Genomic DNA, 22,754 nt, shown 5'->3' with positions numbered 1-22,754 from the left:
GAAAATCCAACACCTGGTCGGCATTCCTCTGCAAAAGGAGGCTTTAGACAACAGTCCTGAGTGGTGGGGGGGCGGGGGGACCCATAAAAAGCATTGGTGGGATAGAGGCTGACCTCTCAGGGCCATTGGAGATAGAAAAGCACTTGAATGTCTAATTCGGTTCCATACCAAGTCCCACCTACATTAGCTGTGCTGATTTCCTTTCTCTGGTCGTTCGCCTCTTTCGGAGCCCACCAAGGGCACCAGGGGCCTGGACAGACGGAACCGAAGGCAGGTCACCCTTGACCTATTTCCGTGTGAGGTTTGAATTTAGAATGGAAACTTAATCATGATGCTCGGGGCTTCTGGCTGTCATCCAGCGGGGCAGTGGGCACCCCCACCTCCCTGGTGTTTGATGCTCTCCACGGTCAGCCACACGGTTCTCCCTGGAGCTCTCGTGAGGTGCCGTGTGTTACAGGCATTGCACACGTGTGCACGGGCACGTGTTGCCTGGCGGCATTGGGAGCGTGCATCAGAGAGGGGGATGTCACCTCTGGGTGTTGTATACAATTCAGACAGAAGACAACCGAGCCAGCCTGAGGACAAGGGTGTTCTGAAGGCAGTAGGAGTGTAAAAGTGAAGACCAGGTTTGCTCTGAAGCCCGGCAGTCTGGGTTCAAATCCCAGCTCTACCAGTCACTGACTTGTGGAAGTGTGGGCAAGTTGTTACCCCTCTTCGAGTCTCAGTTTCCACATCTGTGAGATGGGTACGGCATTAGTACCCGCTTCATGGGGGTGTGTACACTACAAACATGGAAGCATGTGTAAAATGCTCAGCCCCTTCTGGCACAAGTGCTCAGTAGCTGGTTGTGGTTGCTGTTTTAAAGTACGTCATTGAGGCGCCTGGTGGCTCACTCCGTTAAGTGACCCTTGATTTCAGTTCAGGTCATGATCTCAGGGTCCTGAGATTGAGCCCGGTGTCCATCTCTGCACTCAGCGGGGAGTCTGCTTGAGATTCTCTCCCTCTGCCCCTCCTCTCGAAAGAAAGAAAGAAAGAAAGAAAGAAAGAAAGAAAGAAAGAAAGAAAGAAAGAAAGAGAAAATTTAAAGTATGTCATTGTTATTGCAAACAGATCAGATTAGCAGTCTGAGTTGGGAAGTTGTCAGAAACTCTCCTGGGGATTGAAGATGAGGGATTTCTCCAAAGGGGCTGTCCTCCCAGTTTATATGGAAGAAGGGCCAGAGGGTACGGAGTGGGGTTTAGACAAGTCATCCCTGCTGGTGCTGAAAGAAGCATTCTCAGCTTTAAAAAAAACACGTGTGTCTGGGGGGGTGGGGGTAGGCTGGAGTGTGGAGGGGGAGAAGATGCCAGCCCCTAGAGGGTGAAGGAGGGACGAGCCAGAGCAGAGACAGAGCTGGACTGAATGCTCTGTTGCAGGGAGTGAGTGAAACCCCGGGAGAGGGGAAGGAAAGGTTACAAGTATCCAGTGTGTTTGGATACTTAGTTCCATTAAAACCAGAGATTTGTCTTTACTCTCCCTTCAGTTTTGCTTTTGCTCTACACACCAGTTCTGCTTGATCTCCTTTGAATCATAAAATCTTTTAAGACTCTAGTGAATCTCCCAGAAAATTAAACACCAGGATATATACATATAATTTCCAATTTTAGTGGTTTCTCAGATCCTAGGTTAAACACTCTTGTTTTCAACCATTTTCTAAATGAGACCTGAATCTTCTGAATATTCATTCAAGTAAACTTTTTTTTAAAATTCATTTATTTGAGAGAGAGAGCGCGCGAGAGTGCAAGTGGGGGAGTGGGGCCGAGGGAGAGATAGAAGCAGATTCTGCACTGAGCACAGAGCCTGACACAGGCCATCTTATGACCCTGAGATCATGGCCTGAGTTGAAATCAAAAGTTGGAGGCTTAAGTGAGTGAACCACCGAGGAGTCCCTCTGGTAAACTCTTACACATACCTCAGAACCCTGCTGAAATGTCACCTCTCCAGAAGACCTTTCTACCACGCCCAAATCGGTGGGACAGCCCTTCTTCCTGTCCTCACTGCGTATCCCTGTTAGATCCCGTAATCTATAAAATACTGTAATCCCTCCTTTCTGGTTGGTCTTCTCTACTAGACCGAGAGCTCCAATTTATCGTTCTTACTCATTTTTCAGTCCCAGTGCCTGGCACAGAAACGCTGACAGAATGGAGTATAAATGAAGATAACGAGTTCCTGGCCTGAATGGCAGAGAAATCTTCTCTACCTTCTGTGAATGGGAGGAAAAACTGGGAGGCTGCATCTGATGGGACTTCTTGTGGGAATTCTGCCAAACTGCCAGGACAGCTGCAAGCCCGGCTGTAGGATCAGCAGCCATTTGGGCTTTCAGAAGATAAGGAGCTGTCAACACAAGTGGAATACTTGGGAAGCACTGGTGGGAAAGTAGCATTGGCCTCATAGATTTCCACCATCGATTAGATAAGGGAGTGTGTAATTGGCCATGTGCTGGCAGGGAGGCGTGCTTTGAAGTTTCAGGCTGATTATCCTGGGGGATGGCTCTGGTCTCTGGGTGGCCGGGTTGCAGCTGTACCCCAGGTACCCAGGGGATGACCTACTTGATCCAGGGTAGGAAAGGGCGGCTGCTCTTTGGGACAGCAGACAGCGTGTGTCTTTCCCTCAAGGAGTCAGTGGGAAGTCCCTTGCCCCTGCTTCTTTGGGGGGCTCATCTGCAGGGCGTGTCAGTCCCCTGCAAAGGCTCCTGTCTCTGGAAAGCGATATGGGTGGGTACCCAGCCCTAGCTAGGAGCCCTTGAGCTAGGAGGGTGGGGGCGCAGCTGCCTGAAGATGGCTTAGGGTCTGCTGGTTGGAAACTCCTTCTCTGCAGCACTAACCCCTCGTGAGCGCCCTGGATACCATGCTCATTACAGCGAACACACTCAGCAGGCCGCGGAGGGAGCCAATTTCCCATTTCCCCATGAGAGATCTCAGGAGGGCAGTAAAGCTCCTTCTGGAATTATTTCATTTTAAAAGCTTCTGACAAAGCAGGCACGCGGTCTTGCACGTTGCACTTTCACCCTCCAGAGTGTTCCCATTGATCTCATTTTCTCCCCTGCTTCAGCTCCGTGATAGAGGTGAGAAGGTCTTAGTCCCACCGTTTTATGGACAAAGATGCTCTCACTTTATTTGCTGACAGGGGGTTCTCACTTGAAAAATGAAGTTTGTTCCAGCAAAGTGCTGTAAGAGGCAGACAACGTTTCCCATCTCCCCTTCTAAGTTTTTTGGTTGGCTAAAAATTAAATTGACATTAGACAGTAACGGGAGAAAAATTTCTTATGTACGGGAGCCCCTATAGAGACATGAGACTCCCTGGCAGTCAGGTCCTTGAGGCTTATAGATCAGAACCAAGATAAGCAGAAGAGGGTGCAGGGGTCTGGGGCCTCAAAGGGGAGGAGAAGACATTTCGCAGGAAGATGAAAGAGGACAAATGCTTGACTAATGAATGTTCCCCAGGCCATGCAGATAAGTCTTTCTGATATGAAAATTTATCTCTGGTAATAGCTCTCTCTTCCTGGTTCAGCCCCTCTAGCTGAATTCTTTTAGGCAGTCTAGGGGGAGATAAAGAGCTCTCCTTGAGTCTGCTCATTGTCTTCAGTCTCGAAATAATCCACGTGCCAGAGCAGTACATTCTGGGGTGCTGTATTCTGCTGCTCTCGATCCCCAAAAGACCCAGCTTAGGCTCTTTGTCTTAGTGCAAAAGGATAAATTGTGTACAGTGGAGGCGGGCTGTGAAGACTGCCCCACATGCCAGGCCAGTCCTGATGTGTTCTCTGCCACCCACCCAGAGTCACTGCACCGCCTTGACAAATGTGGCAAGATTCCAAGGCATCCATTTCTGGGTGCAGGGGCAGATCCCTCGGTGGAGAGAGCTAGGCAGAGGGTGATGGTATAATGACTCAGATCACTTCTGGGGCGGGGAGCAGCAGGGTGACTGCATCCACCATTGTCCCCAGATGCCCAGAAAGCTCTTCCTCTGCCTCAGTGTGAGCACCAGTGGGCCTAACTGAAACTCTCCGGAGGTTGGGAAATATTTGGGGCTTGGCAAAACACAAAACACTCTTTCTCAGTCACGTAGCACTTTTTTCTGCTTTCCATTTCACACGGCCTGTTTATTTGGAGTGCAATCGAATCCATATGTTTTACGTCCTTGATTGGCTTGGTCCTCTGCGGCATGATTTTCTTTAAGATGGTTTGGGGTGCCGGGCGCCTGGGTGGCTCAGTCGTTAAGCGTCTGCCTTCGGCTCAGGTCATGATCCCTGGGTCCTGGGATCGAGCCCCGCATCGGGCTCCCTGCTCAGCGGAAAGCCTGCTTCCCCTTCTTCCACTCCCCCTGCTTGTGTTCCCTCTCTCACTGTGTCTCTCTCTGTCAAATAAATAAAATCTTTAAAAAAAAAGATGGTTTGGGGTGCCAGAGTTGTGGATCTTTCACCTTAGAAGGAGACACCACATCTTGCCCCAAGAGAGTCGAAACTCCTAAGGGAGCATGTTTGGCCTTTTGGTAAGGTCCTCCCAGGAGTGAGAAAACACACACTCTCCTCTTAGGGTCTACAGAGCAGAGACCAAGGTCATACTCTTCCCCTCGTGGTTTCCCATTAGGAATCAGCCATGGCTGTTTGGGGGCAGGCAGGGAAAAGGGCCTTCTGTCTCTCCCCGAGCTTCTCTCCCTGAGAAACAGTCTTTCAGCTCCTTTTGCCCTGATGGTATCTATTCCCTTCCTATCAAAGTCGTGTCCTTAGGGAGGAGTGCGGGATTTGGCCCCCACTTGTTATTTCCTTTTCAGCACAAAATAGAGATAGGGCTTTTCTCTTTAGAGCGTATCCTAGCACTTTCTCAGGGGCAGCAAGAAAAGCATTGTGCTAAGACACCTGAAAATCACAAAGACACCAAAGAGCTGTGGTATTTTCTGGAGAGCCAGACCAAAGCCCAGGCTGACAGAGGCCATCCGGAAGGCAGGTATGTCTCTGCTTTCTTTGGAAGAAATCCCAGCCTATATTCTGCGGCATCTGACACACCCAGGATCGTTGGGTGTGTCAACCCTATACCCAGACAATGTAAGTTCCCTTTACACTGCATGTGATTTTAGGAGTGAGGGGATGCTGTGTGCTACACTCATGTACTTTCACACCTGCATACACCCCTACACACACACACTGTGTCTGATGACTGGAAGTCAACAATGTGAATTGTATCCCTTTAAGGACCAACTTTCAGCTAGAAGATGAATAAGAGCTGAGGAGCTTATGTAAACGTGGTGTTTATAGCTGATAACATTGTATTACGTAATTGGAATTTGCTAAGAGGATAGAACCTAAGTTTGCTCACACACAGATAAACATGAGAGGTTAACCAAACAGACGGTGGAAATACTTTCCCAATGTGTGCGTATATCAAATAGCCACAATGTACACTTTAAATATCTTACAATTTTCGGGGCGCCTGCGTGGCTCAGTTGGTTAAGCGTCTGACTCTTGGTTTCAGCTCAGGTCGTGATCTCAGGGTTGTGAGATGGAGCCCCGCGTCAGGCTCCGCGCTCAGTAAGGGAGTCAGCTTGAGATTCTCTCTCTCCCTCTCCCTCTGCCCCTCCCCCTCAAAATAAACAAAATCTTTAAAAAAAAATCTTACAATTTTATATGTCAATTATACCTCAGTAAAGCTGAAATTAAAAATCAGAAAAGCCAAATAAGCAAACAACAAAACGTAGAATTGTATTTCTTTAGCCTAAGCCCTTTGTTCTTGTGAAACTGCTAAGGACCTTGGAGCCTCAGGTTCTGGGCATTTTGATGGGAAGAAGCTGGGGAAAGAGGACCTGAGGATTTGGGGGGCTCCAGAGGGTGCTTTGCAGAAGCCCCACCAAGCGGGGTAGGGTTGCGGTAAGAGTGTCCAGAGCAGAGAGAAAATGAATTTGCTTTACGAATCAGTGAACAGCCTGCTAGCTCTGCATTTTGGGTTTCTTTTAAAACTGGAAGCATTATCTTGTTTTTAACAAAATGTCATAAAGCCTTCAAAAAGTGATTGTACAGGGGCGCCTGGCTCACTTGGTAGAGCACGTGACTCGATCTGGGGATTGTGAGTTCGCGCCCCATGTTGGGCATAGAGCCTACTAAAAAAATAAAAATATATACACACATAATTTAAAAAGAAGAAGTTACTGTACAGTTTATGATGGAGATGCCTGTTCCTCGGAACCTGAGGGAACTGTGCATGGGCTTGGGGTGTGGGTACAGTTGTGTGTGTATGTTTGAACCGCATCTTTGGAAGAGAGTCCATAGCTTTCATCAGAATCATAAAGAAGTCCTGAGGAATTGGAGCCAGAAGTCCTTGCAATGTAGCCTGAACCTCTAAGCAGCCACAGTTGAGGGTCCGTGGAGTGCTCACCAGCCCGCTGGGACACGGGAACGGATGGGGACAGGTCCACTGGCTCTCGCACCTGCCTGCCCACCCTAGGCCTTGGAGGGCCCTCCACCATCACGTGAGCACCATCCTTCAGAGGTCTTCGAGTCTCCTTTGGGTTTAAAACAGAAAAACTAAGGGGTGCCTGGGGTGGCTCAGTCAGTCAAGTGTCTGACTTCGGCTGGGGTCATGATCTTGGGGTCCTGGGATCGAGCCCCACGTTGGGCTCCCCACTCGGCACGGAGTCCGCTTCTCCCTCTCCCTCTGCCCCTTCCCCCTGCTCGTGCTCTCTCTCTCTCTCCTAAATAAATAGATATGGTCTTTAAAAGAAAAAGAAAAGCAAACATTTTTTTCTGACCCTAAAAGAGAAACTTAGACCACACAGAAAAACACAGTGAAGAAAATACCAATCAGTCATAATCCTACTAATGAATTAAATAAATAGATATGGTCTTTAAAAGAAAAAGAAAAGCAAACATTTTTTTCTGACCCTAAAAGAGAAACTTAGACCACACAGAAAAACACAGTGAAGAAAATACCAATCAGTCATAATCCTACTAATGAATTAACCACTGTAAACATTTTGAGGTGTTCCCTTCCAGACTTTCTCTTCTTCTTTTGTATTTTTAAGAGAGAGTTGAGATCATAGTATGTCTATGAATAGAGCCCCTTTTCACTTAACATGACATCATAATCATCTCGCCTGCCATTAAAAAGTCTTCACTGGCATCACGTCCAGCGGCTTCACAATTATTCCATTATACGGCTGTAGTACAGCTCCCTTACCCATTCTCCTATCATTGGGCATTTGCATTGTTCCTAGCTTTTTGCTTTAATAAATAATTCAGTGAGAAGCCTCTTTGGGCAACAAGCCGTGCTTACGTTTTAGATTCTTTCTGGTAGATTCCTAGAAGTCTCCTCTGTGCTTTGTAGGTATCGCGAGTGACGAGGTTGCGGAGACCCATCCGGGAAGTGTGGATATTGCTAAGAGCGCGGGCTGTAAGGTGGGGCCAGGCCACACATCCACTGGGCGCTGCGGGCACAGCGCAGGCTTGAGAAATGAGAGCCAGTCTTTGTCTTTGAGGACTGGATCGTGTAGCATGGAGCCACAGCGTACGTAAATAGCCTAACGTAAATAGCCTAACGGATCTCAGAACGGCGGGGGAGCCATGCCTGAGTTTCAGAAGGGGAGAGGGCTTCGTGTGTCTGTTCATGTTGCGTTTTCTGGAGAAGGAGCTATCAACAGAATCTTTTCATCTCTAGAGCTGCAAAGAATTACCTATTTAGTGATGGTTTTGGGTGTGTGGATGGGGAGTCAAGTAATGTTCCCTTTTTTTTTTTTTTTTTTTTTACTATTTTGTAGTTTTTTATGATAGAAAAATAAGGCAGGTGGGTGGCTCAGTCAGTTAAGCCTCAGACTTCTGGCTCAGGTCCTGATCTTGGGGTCCTGGGATCGAGCCCCACGATGGGCTCTGTGCTCAGCGGGGAATGTGCTTGTCCCTCTGCCCTTCCCCATGGCTCATGCTCTCTCTCTCTCTCTCTCTCAAATAAATAAATAAAAAATTTTTTAAAAAGGGAGTATAATAGAAAAATAAGAAACTTTTTCTTATGTGTCATTAAGATGACAGGAAGTGCACTAAGACGATGACAGGCAGGGTCCTGGTTTGGGGGGACCTTGAGGTAGGGTATAGGAGAGGCCACAGCCCCTATCCAGCAGGTGTGAGGCAGATTTTGGCAGCATTAGTCACCTGTCCCTGCACTGACCTACCAATCCGTTTACATGTAAATCTGCTCCTGCCAGTATGAGCTGGTGTTACATGAGCCTAATGCCGACAGGATCGTGTTATCAGAACGTTATGTTTCGCAAGCGCATGGCACATTTGGTAATTCAAACCAGTGTTTCCTCGTCCCTCTTCCAGAGCCTTAGTACTCAACTGGTTGCTAAGAGTTAAAGGAGCTTCTTACTGATCATTCATGGTCATTAGAAAAGCCAGCCAGCTCTGCCAGTATGGAAGAGACAAGATGTGGTCATCGTGTGGCTTCCAGGCCTTTCATTCAGGGCCAGAATTAAATGTGTGTATGGAAATTGACAGCCATCGATCGTATTTATTTCCTACAATCTGTTCTGACCACGTCTATTGTTTGGCTAGTTCTTCCACTGGGAAAATGAGAGCCACGGGCCAGACCATGGCCTTGTCCAGGCATCTCTGGACAGACACCCACAGTTGCAGGACCCCCACAGAACCCTATCTCAGCTCAGCTTGTTGTGAGATTTCATGGGTTCTGTCAAGTTGAATGTCCGCAGTCAGGACAACTGGGATGGGAGTGTGTGTCTCGTTGCTCCCTTTCCCTGGGGTATCTCCCCTGTCTGTGGCTGGAATAGACAGGTCCCCACTAGAGGGTCAATGTGCAAAGCATGACTAGACAAGAGAGACCAGCCACAGGCAGACATGTACCCTGACTCAGAAGCTCCCCAAGTCTTTGCACCTAGCAACCTTTAATCTGGCTTACTAACAAAATCCGTGTCATTCTATTGTTGTTGTTGTTGTTGTTGTTATTATTATTAAGTTCCAGTTGGTTGTCTCTACAGGTGCAGCTGAGTTGTTTTTCTTCCCTCACTCTTGGCTTCTACAGAATAAATCCCTTTCTTGTCCCCTGTCACTCTTCTTTCCTTTGATCCTTTGTTTTCTCCAGACCCAGAATCACTTAGTCTCCCAAAGGGCTTGAATCTACCTGTAATTTATGCACCCAGTACAGTCATCACAATAAGCCTAATTGTTATTTGGCCCCAGCTGCATTGGCCCAAAGCACCAAACCCCACCACGAGCCAGATGGGGGTCTGCGAGGAAGCAGCCACTGCCCACCCCTCAGATGCAGGGAATACCCACTCTTCGTGTCAAGAGTGGGAAAACAGTAAACAAACATATCTCTGACCACTGCCAGCCCTAATCCGTAATGTAGAATAAACAAGCAGGATAACACTCAAAATATAATCCTTTGTTTGTGGTTGTAGGGGAGAGAGTTAAAAGCTTAGACCTCTGGAGGATATCATTAAGAAATTCTTCCTCGTATTTAATCGGACTTGCCTTGGCTATGACTTAAGCTTACATATTCTGGTTCTATCAAGACAGAGACACTCTTCTCTTCCCTACATATTTCTAGTAATACATTTTTAATACATTATGTTTTACATATAAAATAAAGTTATAAAACATCTCATACGGAAGATAATTTTAATAAAACATTTTATATGTAAAAATATATTGTATACTTCCATAGGACTTATATTTTATATTTAAATTTTAAATTTATCCGTATTTTACAAGTAAAATATATTTGTGTATAAAATGTTATGGACTTATAGACACGAACCATGAAATGAAACGTTTTATATTATATATTGGCAAATATTTAAAAAACCTCTCCAAAATATAGGCTATTTAAGTACAGTAAAATGAGTCAATATTTAAATCCGTGATTTAATACATAAGTCACTAGACTTACATATTAGAATAACTATATATAGGTTATATTATACATATAATACAGACTACGTAACTTTTGCATAAGTAACCAGTGCCACGAGATATTTTCGGTTGTAAAGAGGACTCTCAGATCGGGTCTGGTCCGCTCCAAGGATTAGTGTCTTCCGGCCACTGCGCCCCCTGTCGCTGCGCACGCCCGCGCCCTCACGGCTGTCTTTCCTCCCACCCCGCAGGCATCGGCAAGAACGTCATCTGCGACCGCACGGCCACGCCGCTGGACGCCTTCCGCATGATGTCGGCGGCCCACTACTACCCCAAGCTCATGAGCATCATGGGCAACGTGCTGCGCTTCCTGCCGGCCTTCGTGCGCATGAAGCAGCTCATCGAGGAGGGCTACGTGGGCGAGCTGCTGGTGTGCGAGGTGCAGGTGCACAGCGGCAGCCTGCTGGGCAAGAAGTACAACTGGAGCTGCGACGACCTGATGGGCGGCGGCGGCCTGCACTCGGTGGGCACCTACATCATCGACCTGCTCACCTTCCTCACCGGCCAGAAGGCCGTCAAGGTCCACGGGCTGCTCAAGACCTTCGTGAAGCAGACCGACCACATCAAGGGCATCCGCCAGATCACCAGCGACGACTTCTGCACCTTCCAGATGGTGCTGGAGGGCGGCGTGTGCTGCACGGTCACCCTCAACTTCAACGTGCCCGGCGACTTCAAGCAGGACGTGACCGTGGTGGGCTCGGCCGGGCGCCTGCTGGCGGTGGGCACGGACCTGTACGGGCAGCGCAACAGCGCGCCGGAGCAGGAGCTGCTGCTGCAGGACGCCACGCCCGTCAGCAACTCCCTGCTGCCGGAGAAGGCCTTCAGCGACATCCCGGCGCCCTACCTGCGCGGCACCATCAAGATGATGCAGGCCGTGCGCCAGGCCTTCCAGGACCAGGACGACCGGCGCACGTGGGACGGGCGGCCGCTCACCATGGCCGCCACCTTCGATGACTGCCTGTACGCCCTGTGCGTGGTGGACACCATCAAGAGGTCCAGCCAGACGGGCGAGTGGCAGAACATCGCCATCATGACCGAGGAGCCCGAGCTGAGCCCCGCCTACCTGATCAGCGAGGCCATGCGCCGCAGCAGGATGTCCCTGTACTGTTAGCGCGGGACGGGGGACCGAGGGGGACGCCGGTCTTCAGCGTGGAGCCCAGAGAGGGGGAAGGTGTGGGGCAGAGGTGGCCTCCAGCAGTGCAGGGCGGGAAGGCGGAGGGGGGCAGTGTGAGGAGGCGGCACCTGAGGAGGGGAGCCCCAGCCCGGGGGAGGGGCACCGATGGAGACTGTTGGCAGGCTGAGCTCATGGCCTGGGAGTGTTGGGGGGGGGCCTGCTATTCCTGACATGGTGCCTGCACGGCATTTGCATAAAGGGGGAGGAGGCTTCGCAGCTTCTGTTGCCCTCTTACGGTGAGAAGCAGAGAGGGGGTGCTTTCCTCCTCACCCCATCCACCCCCTTCACCTTGGCCTCCTTGGCCAGCCCCGGGCTCCTGCCATCCAGTGACAAGCTCACTGGGTGGCAGCTTTCCTCCCCGCACCCGCTCCTGGCAGGAGAAGGCACATCCCCATCTGTCCAGGGAAGCCTGTTAGTCTGGGGAGAAGTAGGGGTGCAGTGGGCTAATGAGAACATTCGAATTCCAGGAAGCCACTTAAAATATCTGGAGGAAAAAGTACTTGGTAGCAAAGTGTCCAGCGATCTTGACTGATCGGTGTTCCTCATAGGAAGCAGGAGGGAGTGTCTTCCTCATTGGTTCATTGCCCCTCACCTGGCCTGAGATGGGGTAAGGGAGGGCCGGGAACAGCAAGTGAGCCAAAAGGAGAGCACCAGAGCTCACAGGGCACGGAGCCGGAGCCGGGGAGGCAGAGAATACAATAGCCCTTTGGGTTTGTCAACAATTAAAAAATTGCAAGGAGCCACCTTATACTACTCCTTGGGGTGGGGTGGTACTGAGCGTAAGGGGATATGCTACCGAAGTGTCCTTTCACATGGCTCTCCAGCATGGTCAAAGGCACAGCAGGAGTGGGTCTGACCACAGGCTCACATGCTGGGGCCCCCGTGTTGCGGTGGGGCTCTCCCAGCAGGCGGGAAGGCGAGCCAGCCCTGGACGGGCTTTGGGCTCCGGCCCTCATGTCTCCTACCAAGCTGGTAAAGGACTTTTAGGGGATTCCCCCAGCTTTGTGGATTTAAAAGGGAAGCCTTCAGTTCCACGCAGATATAATCATCTTCCCTTAAAAAAAAAAAAAAAAGTCAAGGCTCTTTTTCTTAGCCTTGAACTTTGCTTTCGAGATGCTGACACCTGCAAGTTTTTGAATAGGTATTAAACAAAAGGACAACCAGGAACATAATTTTCAGTGTTTCTAAAATGGGGTTTTAGAGCCCTCAGGGGTGTATCTTCATGTAGGGCTGAGAAGGTTCATGTTGGAAAAAACCGTATTCTTTCTTTCCTTGGTCCCTTGTCTCTCTTGTCCTGTCGCTCTCTGCTTCCAGAGCTTTTACTAGAAATGGTGGACTGCAGGCTTGGGGTGGGTCGTTCCAAAGGGAACAACTGAAGCTACACGCACACACACACACACACACACACACACAAGGGTTGGTCAGCACTCACTACCACCAAATGTCACTGAAACGGTTCTTAAAAATGTAGACCTTTCTTGAATGAAATACCAAGTCAAACGTTTTGAAGACGGGGGTTAGCCTTTTCTTAATCCTTCATCCTCCGTTCGACATTTGTCAGGCTTGGGTGTGCAGACCAGTACTTGTCAATCTCCATGGCTTTTGTTCACAGGTCACAGAAGTCCAACAGTTGTCTCTGGCACACAGTGGAGGTGTAGACATCTTTTCAGGTGACTGGTGGTAGAACTGGAAGGGAATTTAAGGGGCTGTGAGCCCCCCCCCCCAGGCTCTGAGGAGGCAGAATCTGAAAATGAACAGAATAGTTCGTTGTATCCTCCCTCCTCCTCCCAGGGTCGGTACACTGTGCCGCCCGGCTGTCCGTGGGTGCAGGGTAGGCGTGTCTAAACCCCACGGGCAAGTTGGTCATTTTCCAGCACAGAGGAGGAAGGATTGTCTTCCCGGAAAGAGTCGCCCTACTTCCTGGGGTCCCATTGCAACCTGGCTAGGTTAGTCAGCTGACACTCTCCAGGGTACGTGATGGTCCCTGACATCACGCCTTCCTGGGGAGCATGCCGGCTTTTGCAGTTGTCAATTCAAAGCTAGACATTTAGTAGGATGAACGAGTCCCAGTAATAGTTTGAGCAGAGGGCCGTGCGGTGGTCCGTTTGGGTTCAGGTTCTCCTAAATTGCCCTCTGGGTAGATAACTTTTGTAGACACTGAGTGGAAAGAAGTTGTTTTTTTTTTTTTTTTGGTCTATCTAGCCTGAAAGGCTGTGATTAAGGGTGAAGGGAAAGAAAACTAGATGACTCTGTGGGTCTCATTTTTCTAAGTCGTTTATAATCTAAGTAGGGCTATTGCAGGGGTTTCAATTTCATGTTTCTGTACTTAACCAAAAGACTTGGGAAACTTCTTTTCTTCCAAAGGCCTCTGAGTTCTGTGATAAATATTCAGTGTCTAAAACAAAAAATTCTCATTTGAGGCTAGGGTGTATAGAAAGAAAAAAAATATTCTTGAAAAGAAGCATGAAAAATATTTTAGTAAGTCTACTCAGATTTTACGTACTGAAATGCATGTACTAGGTAGATGCAGAAAGGAGAGGAAGAAAAGACCTAGGCAGTTCATTTTTTAAATACAAAAATTATAGGAAATGAGTTCGAGATGCTTCTTTCATGCTCCTTTTCGCCCCTCTACTACCACTTGCAAAGCCTTGATTGGGAGCCGCAAGGGAAGCCAAGATCTCAAGCTTTGAGCAAAGCCTCCCGGGGCAAAGCCCAGCCCCTCCTATAGTGCGCTCAGGGGACTGGGTGCCATCAGGCGACTGTGACGCAGGACGAGCCCCCCACAGCAATCCAGCCCCTCTGTGCTCTGGTTACAGTGTTTCAAAGAGCCGGTGTAAGGGAGGCACATTTTAGGGTCTTTACATTTAGTCCCTGTTGCCTGATTTGTTCCTATCATTGTGTGGATGCTTCTGGTCCCCGAAATTTGGGCTCATGCTACAGGTTGAGAGAGGGTGGAGGTCAGTGGTTCTTACCTGGTATTTGCAAGTGTTTGGAATGCTCTGGGCTTCGTTGGAAAGTTTGGATTCTCTTGAGTTTTCTTGAGTCCATGACCACTGTCAGCTCTCGTATGATTTGTCCTCTCAGTAGGAGAGATGGTGCAGGGTACCACACATGCCCCTTCCCTACCTGGTGGCAAGTGTCTGTGTGTCCGGTGTATCTGGACTCCCTAGGGGACAGTCTTGGCTGACTCCAAGACAAGCTACTTCCGGACCCCTTCTCCATCGACAGAGAGCCATCCAGGTACTCTCTGTGCGCCAACACTTCTCGATCATCCGCTGTGTGCAGGGTATTTTAGGCAAATTTTCTCCTTGAATCCCCCCAAGGAACCTGTGGTTTTGGGTATTGTTCTTCTCATGACACACGTGAGGCTCTTACAGGAAGAGTACCTTACCCAAAGTCACACAACCATTAAGCAGAAGGGGAGTCCCCTGAATCCAAAACTTCTCTTCTCCAAACCACATTGCCTCCCGAGAAGAAAGTTTTGTGCCTCTGCGCCTTGTCGAGCACAGAGGGGGTTCCTGTCACATCCTGTGAGCATCCCACGACTCCCACTCAGTGTGACCTGCATGGGGGCTCTCCCCAACTGCTGTCCACACCGTCCTGTTGAACAGGATGCCACATTTGATGTCCTGCCAGAAGGTTCCTTGTAGAGCTGCAAATAGAAGCAGTCGATTTTTCTTCCCCTTCCAAAATGGAAATGGCACTCAGCTTCTTTTAGAATCGACTTCCTCAGTTGATTGTGATTGGAGGTGATGCAGCCAACTGCAGAGTTGGGGATTTTCAAGACGTCACTAGCCCACTATTATAGGTGGCCTTGGATTTTGCTCTGGGGGGTGTGGCCTTCCTATTATTATAGGAAAATGTCTTCTCAGGGAGCGGGGCTTTTAGAGTTCGTTTATTTGACTCCGATTTACCCGTGCACCGTATTCATGCCTCTACTCTCAACTCTCTTCATCTTGTCTCCTAGCCCAGCTGTTGGATTTGAGCTGGTCCTAAAGTAGGTCTCGGATGGCATTGCTTTTCTTCCGGTGGGAATGGGGGGGGATATGTCAGCGTGCTGGGGAGACATCGTGGGGAGAAAGTAGCTCTGGTGGCATCCGGAGGGACCCCAGAGCCCAGTGTCTTCACATCCTTTATTTTATATCCCAGAGAGGTTAAGTGATGGCAGAGGTCACACTGCTTCTTAGGGGTAGAACCAGGACTAGAAGTCCCACGTTGCAAGTCCCACCTTGTCACACACGGGTACCTTCAGAGCTCTCAGATGGGGACAGGGAGGCAGAGAGGCGAAGTGACCCGTCTGAGCTCCCGTGGCTAGTTGGTGGAGGAGTTGAGATTAGGACTCAGACCTGCAACCGACTGTATTTCCTGAGCTACTGTGGCTGAATCCATTTACTTTTTAGCAACTCAATTATGTCCCGAATGTACTCAGAAACTAGCTGTTTGAAATTTCCCATCGCGATTGTCATTGTGGTCAGTTATCTGTAGTTTGTATGGTATCTGGCAAGGATGGGGGACACACGTCTCCATGTCCATCTTTGGTATTTCCCGAGGCCAGCTCTGCTGCGATTGTCCCCCTCCCCCACCGGCCACTCCTCTTTGAGATACAGTTCTAGGCCTTGACTGGTTTCTGACACCTGTCCCACTTGCTGCCTCCTTTCTTTGGCCAAAGCCCTGAAGTATCCAGGGCAGAGGCCATGACATTGGGGAGCTCATTAAAAAGAAACTATCAGAGCCCGCATTTCAGGTTTCTTTTGGGGACAGGGAGGAGGGCAATGACAGGAGAGCTGTGTGTGTCCTGACCAATGGCCCGCATGCCCCACCTGGCCTGCCCCACCCTAGGCAGACAAGCAGGCTGATGGCAGCCCTCTGAGTCGCAGGGGACAACCCTGACTGAGTCAAGCTCCCAGGCCCTCCCACAAGAGCAGCGAAGGCCTCCCGTGATGCTCAGAGGTCATGGGCTCAGTGGTCTCTCAGAGCCTGGAGGTGAGGCCACTGTCGTATCTGAGTGACCACATCCGTTAGCATGGAAGGCGGTGGCCTCTCTTCCCCATGTCAGAGTCCCTGTTTGCTGGAGCCCTTGAGAGGGCCGCCGGAGCATCTAGCTCTCAGTCAGGCTACTGAAGTGTTGCACTACTGACTACTCTGGATTCTGTTGTACTCTTTTCTGTTTAAACCAGCAGCGAGTAGAGTAATAACAAGACCGTGTCGTATGCAATAGCTCTACGCTTAGTGAAGCATCGAAAGCTCGCCCGGGCCGGTGCGGGCAAGGCCTAGAGAGTAACCATAGCGTCGTGCCGTCTCTCTCACTCCCCTTCCCGGTCTCTGCTGTCCTCTGCGGCCGTCACAAGGGCTAAGTGGTTGAATGAGCCCCATGACTTCTCCTTACAAATGCCATGACTTACTTGTGATTCTAGTCTAATCCCACGTTAAGAAGCAAAACAAAAGCAAATGGCCTGACCAGCTACTTTGCTCCCCTCCTTCTCCTTCAGGCATCCAAACATATCTAAACATAGTAGTGTGCCCTGTGCCTTGCCCAGGGGAGGGAGAAGTTTCTAGCAAATATGGCTTTCTGTTTGCTGCCTGGTGCTTTCACAGTACTACTTCTTCTTCTTCATCGTGGTTTTTTTTTTTTTAACCAAAATGACATTTGTTTGGTTGTCATTGTCGCGTATGTATTTATTGTGTTGTACGACCATGAGTATATATATGTATGTATATGTATAAAACCAAACTTATATATATAAAGTCAAGGCATGTATACTAGATATTTTAAAGAGTTATTTATCAAGGGGAAAAGATGTGTGTTATAAAGTAAACAGAGTCTATATTTTATATATAATGTAGATAGCAAAAAAATAGCTTATAAATTATAGAAGGTTTTGGTTTTCTTTTTTTATTATTATTAAAGCAAAAAAAAAAGAAAGAAAAGGAAAAAAGACAATGAATGCAACTGTTTTTAGTGTTTTTAAGGCCAAACCTACTGTGGGAGGTGACTTTCCCTACTGGGCCCTTGGGCCATAAGTCTGAGCTCCAGACCCAGGAGACAATGTCCGCTGTTACCTCTGCGATGCTCAGGGGACTGGGGTTAGCATCGCTCAGCCAGCTGGCACGTGCCACCTCGCACGTGGCCTTTTGCTGCCCTCTCCAATCTGCCTTGCTGGGAGAAAGAAGTGCAAGTAGCAAATAAAGATTGAAGAGAAGACACGATTCCAGCTGTTTCCCTGTTTATTAGACCCAGATGCTGTAGCTCATGGGTTCGGTTCCCGGCCAGTCTGTGCGATCCAAAGCAAGAATGTGGATGGGAATGATGATACATCTGGTGTGTGTGTGTGTGTGTGTGTGTGTGTGTGTGTGTGTGTGTGTGTGTGTGTGAAAGCTTAGTCCAGACAACAAGATGACAATATAGACTTCAGAATGGGGGAGCGAATTTTAGAATTCTCTATTATTTTAATACCTTAACCTAAACCCTCACACCAAGCTCTGGAAGACACTCTACCAAGCTCCCCTAATTGTTCACAAGAGCAGCTTTGCTGACTTCCCTGTCAGCAGCCTTGAAGGGCCATTGTCTTGGACCAAGCTCAGCCTAATTTCAGGTTTGCATGATGTGAGATTCCTCATGGATGAGTTGCCTCTCCATCCACCGCTGTCTTTCCACCTCTCTGCACATAGGTAGTTCGTCTGGTCCATGCTTTCCCATCACTTAAAAACGGTGAAGAATTAGACATAATGGTACATAAAGCTACATTCTCATTATTCACTCCTTCGTGAGCAGGTCCTGACAGCAATGAATTCCGAATGCAGTCTGTTCAGACAATAAAGGAAAGCGCTGCATCTGTATAGATTATTACAGTGCACTTATAGCAATCTTACGACACTGCAGTCCATCTAGGAGCTGTTCCAAAGAAGGCAGTAAAGGTGAGTGCTTTGTCAAAGCTAAAAGTGCCATCTGCCCAAATATAAGATATGGTTGTGATGGGGTCTAGTCCTCTGAGTGCCAGAGTGCCCTGACAACCGGCCCTGATGGGAGACTGCACTCGTCTTAGCACTTCTGTACGTTTGCAACTCAGGAGCCATTTGTGCCTTCCCAGATTTGGACTCCTGCTGTGCTGTGGGTTTCTTTCCATTCAAGCCCATTTCGTGTTTTGTAAACCAGGGATTATACTGCCTCCTGCGAAATCACAGGATATGAGTATCAGCGCTTTTGGAGTCTCTCCATTGCTGCTTTAGAAGAACAGACGCAATCGTATTGCAAGTCCTTCTGATTGTTCGCTGGTCAAAGGAAGAGAAACCTGCGTGTCCACCTGTGCCCGTCTACCTCTGCCCGTGCCCGCCACCACACACAGATGCATACAACCATTTTCCAGTTTCTCTTCTCTCCCGCTGCTTTTATCTTGTGCATTTTTAGCACATGTTGTGACAAGTCTGGGTGGCTCAGTCCGAAAAAATAAAATGACTGCAACAATTGTTACGAGAACGAAGAATCCCTATATACAAAGTATGCAGACTTCTGTATAGAAATTGGGGAAAAAATCATTTCACCTCACTCTACATAGTGGGCTCCCGCTTTATTAACCCACACCTACCCTAATCTTGCCTAAGCAGAAAAGATCCCTCTGCCTGGATATTCCTACACAGGTGCACTTGGCAGCAGTGTCCCCCCCCCCCCAGCTGGAAGGCTGCCCAAGACAATGATGAAAAAGAACTGCGACAGCTTGGTGGCACAGCCGGCCAACCACAGCTCTACAAGACGGGCTCGCCCTAAGTTGGTTGTTGGACTTCCTCTAAAATGTCATCCTAATTATGGGAACACCTTCTCTTGCTTAGACGCAGGTTCTGATCACCTCGTATTAAGACAAACCCTCTCTCTTTAGCCACACGTAAAAATGAAAGGCTAAATTTTTAGGACCCCTTCTTGCGCAGTTCTAGATTGATTCACTTCTTGGTCAATGATTGGTACACTGCTGGGGCTCAATCCCAGAACTGCAATCTGGATCACAGATGTGTGCATGCCCCTTGGTCTCTGACCCTTTCATCCTTGGCCATCAGGAAGGAGGGACCCTAAAAGGGCCTTGTGTGGCTGCAGCTGATGTGGAGACCATGTCCATGGTCCACAAGGCGCTAGGCAGTCCTCGGTCTTGAACTCCAAGTCACTAACGCCTTTTTAGAGAGCACGGAGGGGTCTAAATTGGAAGTCAGACCAGGGCTGTTTGAGGCTGCCTTCGGAATCACTCCAGACTCCTCAGACTCCAGGACCAGGAACTCATGACAGCCATTGAGACAACAAGGGTTGGGGGGGGGGCAAGACATGAGCCCCCACTGTCCCTCTAAGCCTTCTGAGGTTGCTTGTCTGGGGCGTGGGAGCTAACAAGGGAGCCTGGAGAAGTCAGTCAGGCACTCCTCAATATGCCAGGCTGAGTCTGGACTAGACATTCAGGTTGCTGCCAGGAAATGAAAGAGAGAGCTGGTCTGGAAAGAACAGCTGTGTATCAATCTGGCTGTGAAATCCACTGTATGGCTCGCTGAGGAAGCAAGTGGGAGGGAAGCGATGGGGAGAGAAAAGAGGAGGAGCTGGAAGTAATGGGGGGGCAATGGGGGAAATGGAGGGCAGAAGCAAAGCGGTAGTTCACGCCCGGGGTAGAAGCAGACGACGGGGAAAACAGATGAAAGACCAGAGCTATGCACTTAAGATATGGAAGGTTCTGGAGACAAGGAACTGTTATGTGAGGATCTGAAATACGGTTCCTCTGCGGCTGGCAGGCCTGATCTGGGCTCTGAGAACAGCTTGCATGAGGAGGAGGATAGCAGATGAGAAGAAATGAAGCAGGCATTCTTACAGGAACCTTAAAAAGTCTGGCTGGTTCACTTCTAGAGCTGTTCAGAGCTATCAAACTGTTGGCATTCGCTGGAGAATTTTCAGTACCAACCGCTGTGTTAAATGAGCACCAGACCCCAAGTGTATCTTGGATCCCACCCTCCTTTCTTGTTGCTCTTCCTATTTGCAATTCCCCCAAATCTGAAGTGTTCAAGGTTTCAAACATCTGCCATTTCACCCCGTCTCCCATTTCTCTCCTGGGCCCCTGGGACACACCCTCCACTTCAGAATCTGACATTTAGCCTTTTATTTTTTTATTTTTTTATTTTCTGCAAACACAGGTCTCTCACCCCTCCTCAGCTTCCAAAGACCATGCCCCCCAGGCCATCACTACGATCCGAGGTAACCCCCCTCCACAATCTGTATTATCTCCCTGAAGTTATCTGAGCATACCCACAAAACATATCTACCGTACACACTGCTCTGTGTCTGGCTCTTTCTCTTAAATGTATTTTTAACATCTTTCCACCTCAGCATAGATGATTGACCTCATTCTTTTTAATGGCTTTATAAAAAGAAATCTACATTAAAATTCTAATTAAAAAATTTTTAAACTGGAGACAGATAATGGTGATCGTTGTACAATTGCGTGAACGCACCAAGTGCCCCTGAACTACATACTTAAACACGGTTACATTGGTAAATTTTATGTTCTGGATATTTTACTAAAGTTTAAAAAAAAAATTTTTTTTTTAACTTCCCCCGGTAATGGAGCTGCAATGCCAGCTCCCTCCTCTGCCTCCCCCTTCTCTTCCCCTGATCAGGTCAGCCAGCCTGACATTTTGGGGACACCTACTCTCATTTGCCTCTTGGCCACCATTCAGAGCCCTTTCGTTCTGGAGAAACTCAAAGCAAAATGATGATCTATATTTCTTTATGGAAAACAATGATATCCTTCCTAGGGGTGGCTGTTAACAGAGAGCGTTAAGTGGCACGAAACGGTTTTCTGCTAAGCCCGTCAGAGTTGGCCTTACCACGGGCAGTCCTCGCACTCCAGAGGATAGAATCCTTTTCAGCTCTGGAATGCCTTTCATCCTCAGTGTTGGAAGCTTTGCGGAAATTAGGCCAGGGCTTGTGAAACAATTCAAGCCCCATCACAAAGAACCCCAAAAGTCCGAGCCAAAGCCTCCTTGTACTTTTCTTTAACCGGACTGTTGGTGTCCTTGACCCAGCTGAAGTGCTTAGAAGAAGCCTTTTCACAAGTGAAATAGGTTAAATCCCCTGAAATGCCACACCGGGTGGTGTACCTGTAGGGTTTAACACACTTCCATTGACCCACAGACTCTGGAACGGTTCCGAGCGTAGGGACCAAAAGCTCCAGAGTACAGCATCGTGAGATGCTGATCCAGAGTACATCGTGAGACCTTCAGCCAGAGGCAGACAGATCCCCCCAGAGCCTCAGTTCATCTAGGCCACATAGAGAAGTCAAGGGCAAGTATTGCCTTGGCCACAGACTGACTCAGGGTGCCAGCTTAGACACTTGCCGAAGAGGCCTTAGTGACCTGGTGGTTACTGTGGTATCCCAATTCTTGTCTCTCCCGGCTAAGGAATCACTTAAAATCTCAGGTTTGTTTGTTTGTTTGTTTGTTTTTAAGATTTTGTTTATTTGACAGAGAGAGAGCATGAGCAGGGGGAGCTGCAGAGGAAGAGGGAGAAGCAGACGCCCCGCTGAGCAGGGATCCTGCTGTGCGGCTCAATCCCAGGACGCCGGGATCATGACCTGAGTCAAAGGCAGACGCTAAACTGATTGAGCCACCCAGGTGCCCCAAAATCTCAGGTTTAAAAGTCTCAATATCTCCCAGATTTGAATAGCTTGGCCTTGTGGGTTTGTCCAAATCCCATCAGTAGGGACCCGCACAGGGAGGTGACTCTGTTGGCGATTAGAATTTCCCCAACGTTTTGTCACTCCCTAGAGTGTTAAGTTATGCCCTGCCACTGCATACATTAACATCTCATGGAAGGGATCTTTGGGTTGGTGAGGCATGGCTCTGAACTTATAGGTTCATTGGAGATTCTTTTCAATTTTCTCCTTCCTACGTGGTAATTAATAGCCGCTTCTCTGGAATGGCTCATCATGTGACGTGGGAAACAAAGGCAGAAGAAAAATTAAATTTCCGTACTACCTACAGCCCACGGACAAGTCCTTGAGACAGGCAGAGTGACCTTCCTCTAGGGACCCAGCTGCCTCGATGTTAATACTTTGCTAAGGGCAAAAGGCAGCCCTAGCCCAACCCCAGAAACCTGTAAGTCTACTATAATATATAAAAGTTCCTTTGGAAACTTCCTTTATCTCTACCCCCCAAGATGCATGTTGGCAGTCATCCCCCAAGCAGATGACCCACCAAAATACATCTGAAGGGTCTCATGACTAAGGTTTTATTAGACGGTAATAAATGACCTTTTCCCAACAACAGCTAGCCCCCTCAAGGTCCTGGAAACCTTGCTTCCAAAATTCCTTAGAGACTTATGGTCCCCCGAGCCCCCTCCCAACTTGAAAGTGTATCATGGGCCATTCCTCATGACCCCAGTGCTGCTCTTTCTGCCCACAGGTCTGATCCTGGTGCTTTCATAAAACCACCTTTTTGCACCAAAGACGTCTCAAGAATTCTTTCTTGGCCCTCGGCTTCGAATTCCTTAGGTCTTTCCTACATCATGACGTAAGCCCTCTCTCCCGGCATTGGCATTACCATCACCGTCCCTGCATTCGGGAATTCGACTCCACAGCCCCCTCTATTGGAGTATGACCGACCTCCACACCATTC

The 22,754-nt window shown here is 48.7% G+C and overlaps 1 protein-coding gene across 1 annotated transcript in view; it reads left to right on the top strand.

Moving 5' to 3' along the window:
• The window catches only part of GFOD1 (Gfo/Idh/MocA-like oxidoreductase domain containing 1), a 107,363-nt gene extending 90,036 nt beyond the window's left edge, over nt 1-17,327 (top strand). The window contains exon 2 of the mRNA XM_045811518.2: nt 10,138-17,327. Within this exon, the coding sequence (XP_045667474.1) occupies nt 10,138-11,057 (920 nt within the window). The 3' untranslated portion in view covers nt 11,058-17,327. The remainder of the gene's footprint in view (nt 1-10,137) is intronic.
• The last annotated feature ends 5,427 nt before the right edge of the window (nt 17,328-22,754 follow it).

The sequence above is a fragment of the Ursus americanus genome, chromosome 32, assembly GCF_024610735.1.
Source record: "Ursus americanus isolate L20-20 chromosome 32, mUrsAme1.1.p, whole genome shotgun sequence".
Taxonomy (NCBI): Eukaryota; Metazoa; Chordata; class Mammalia; order Carnivora; family Ursidae; genus Ursus; species Ursus americanus.
The sequence above is the reverse complement of the archived record's forward strand: the minus strand, read 5'-3'. Positions and strand labels throughout refer to the sequence as shown.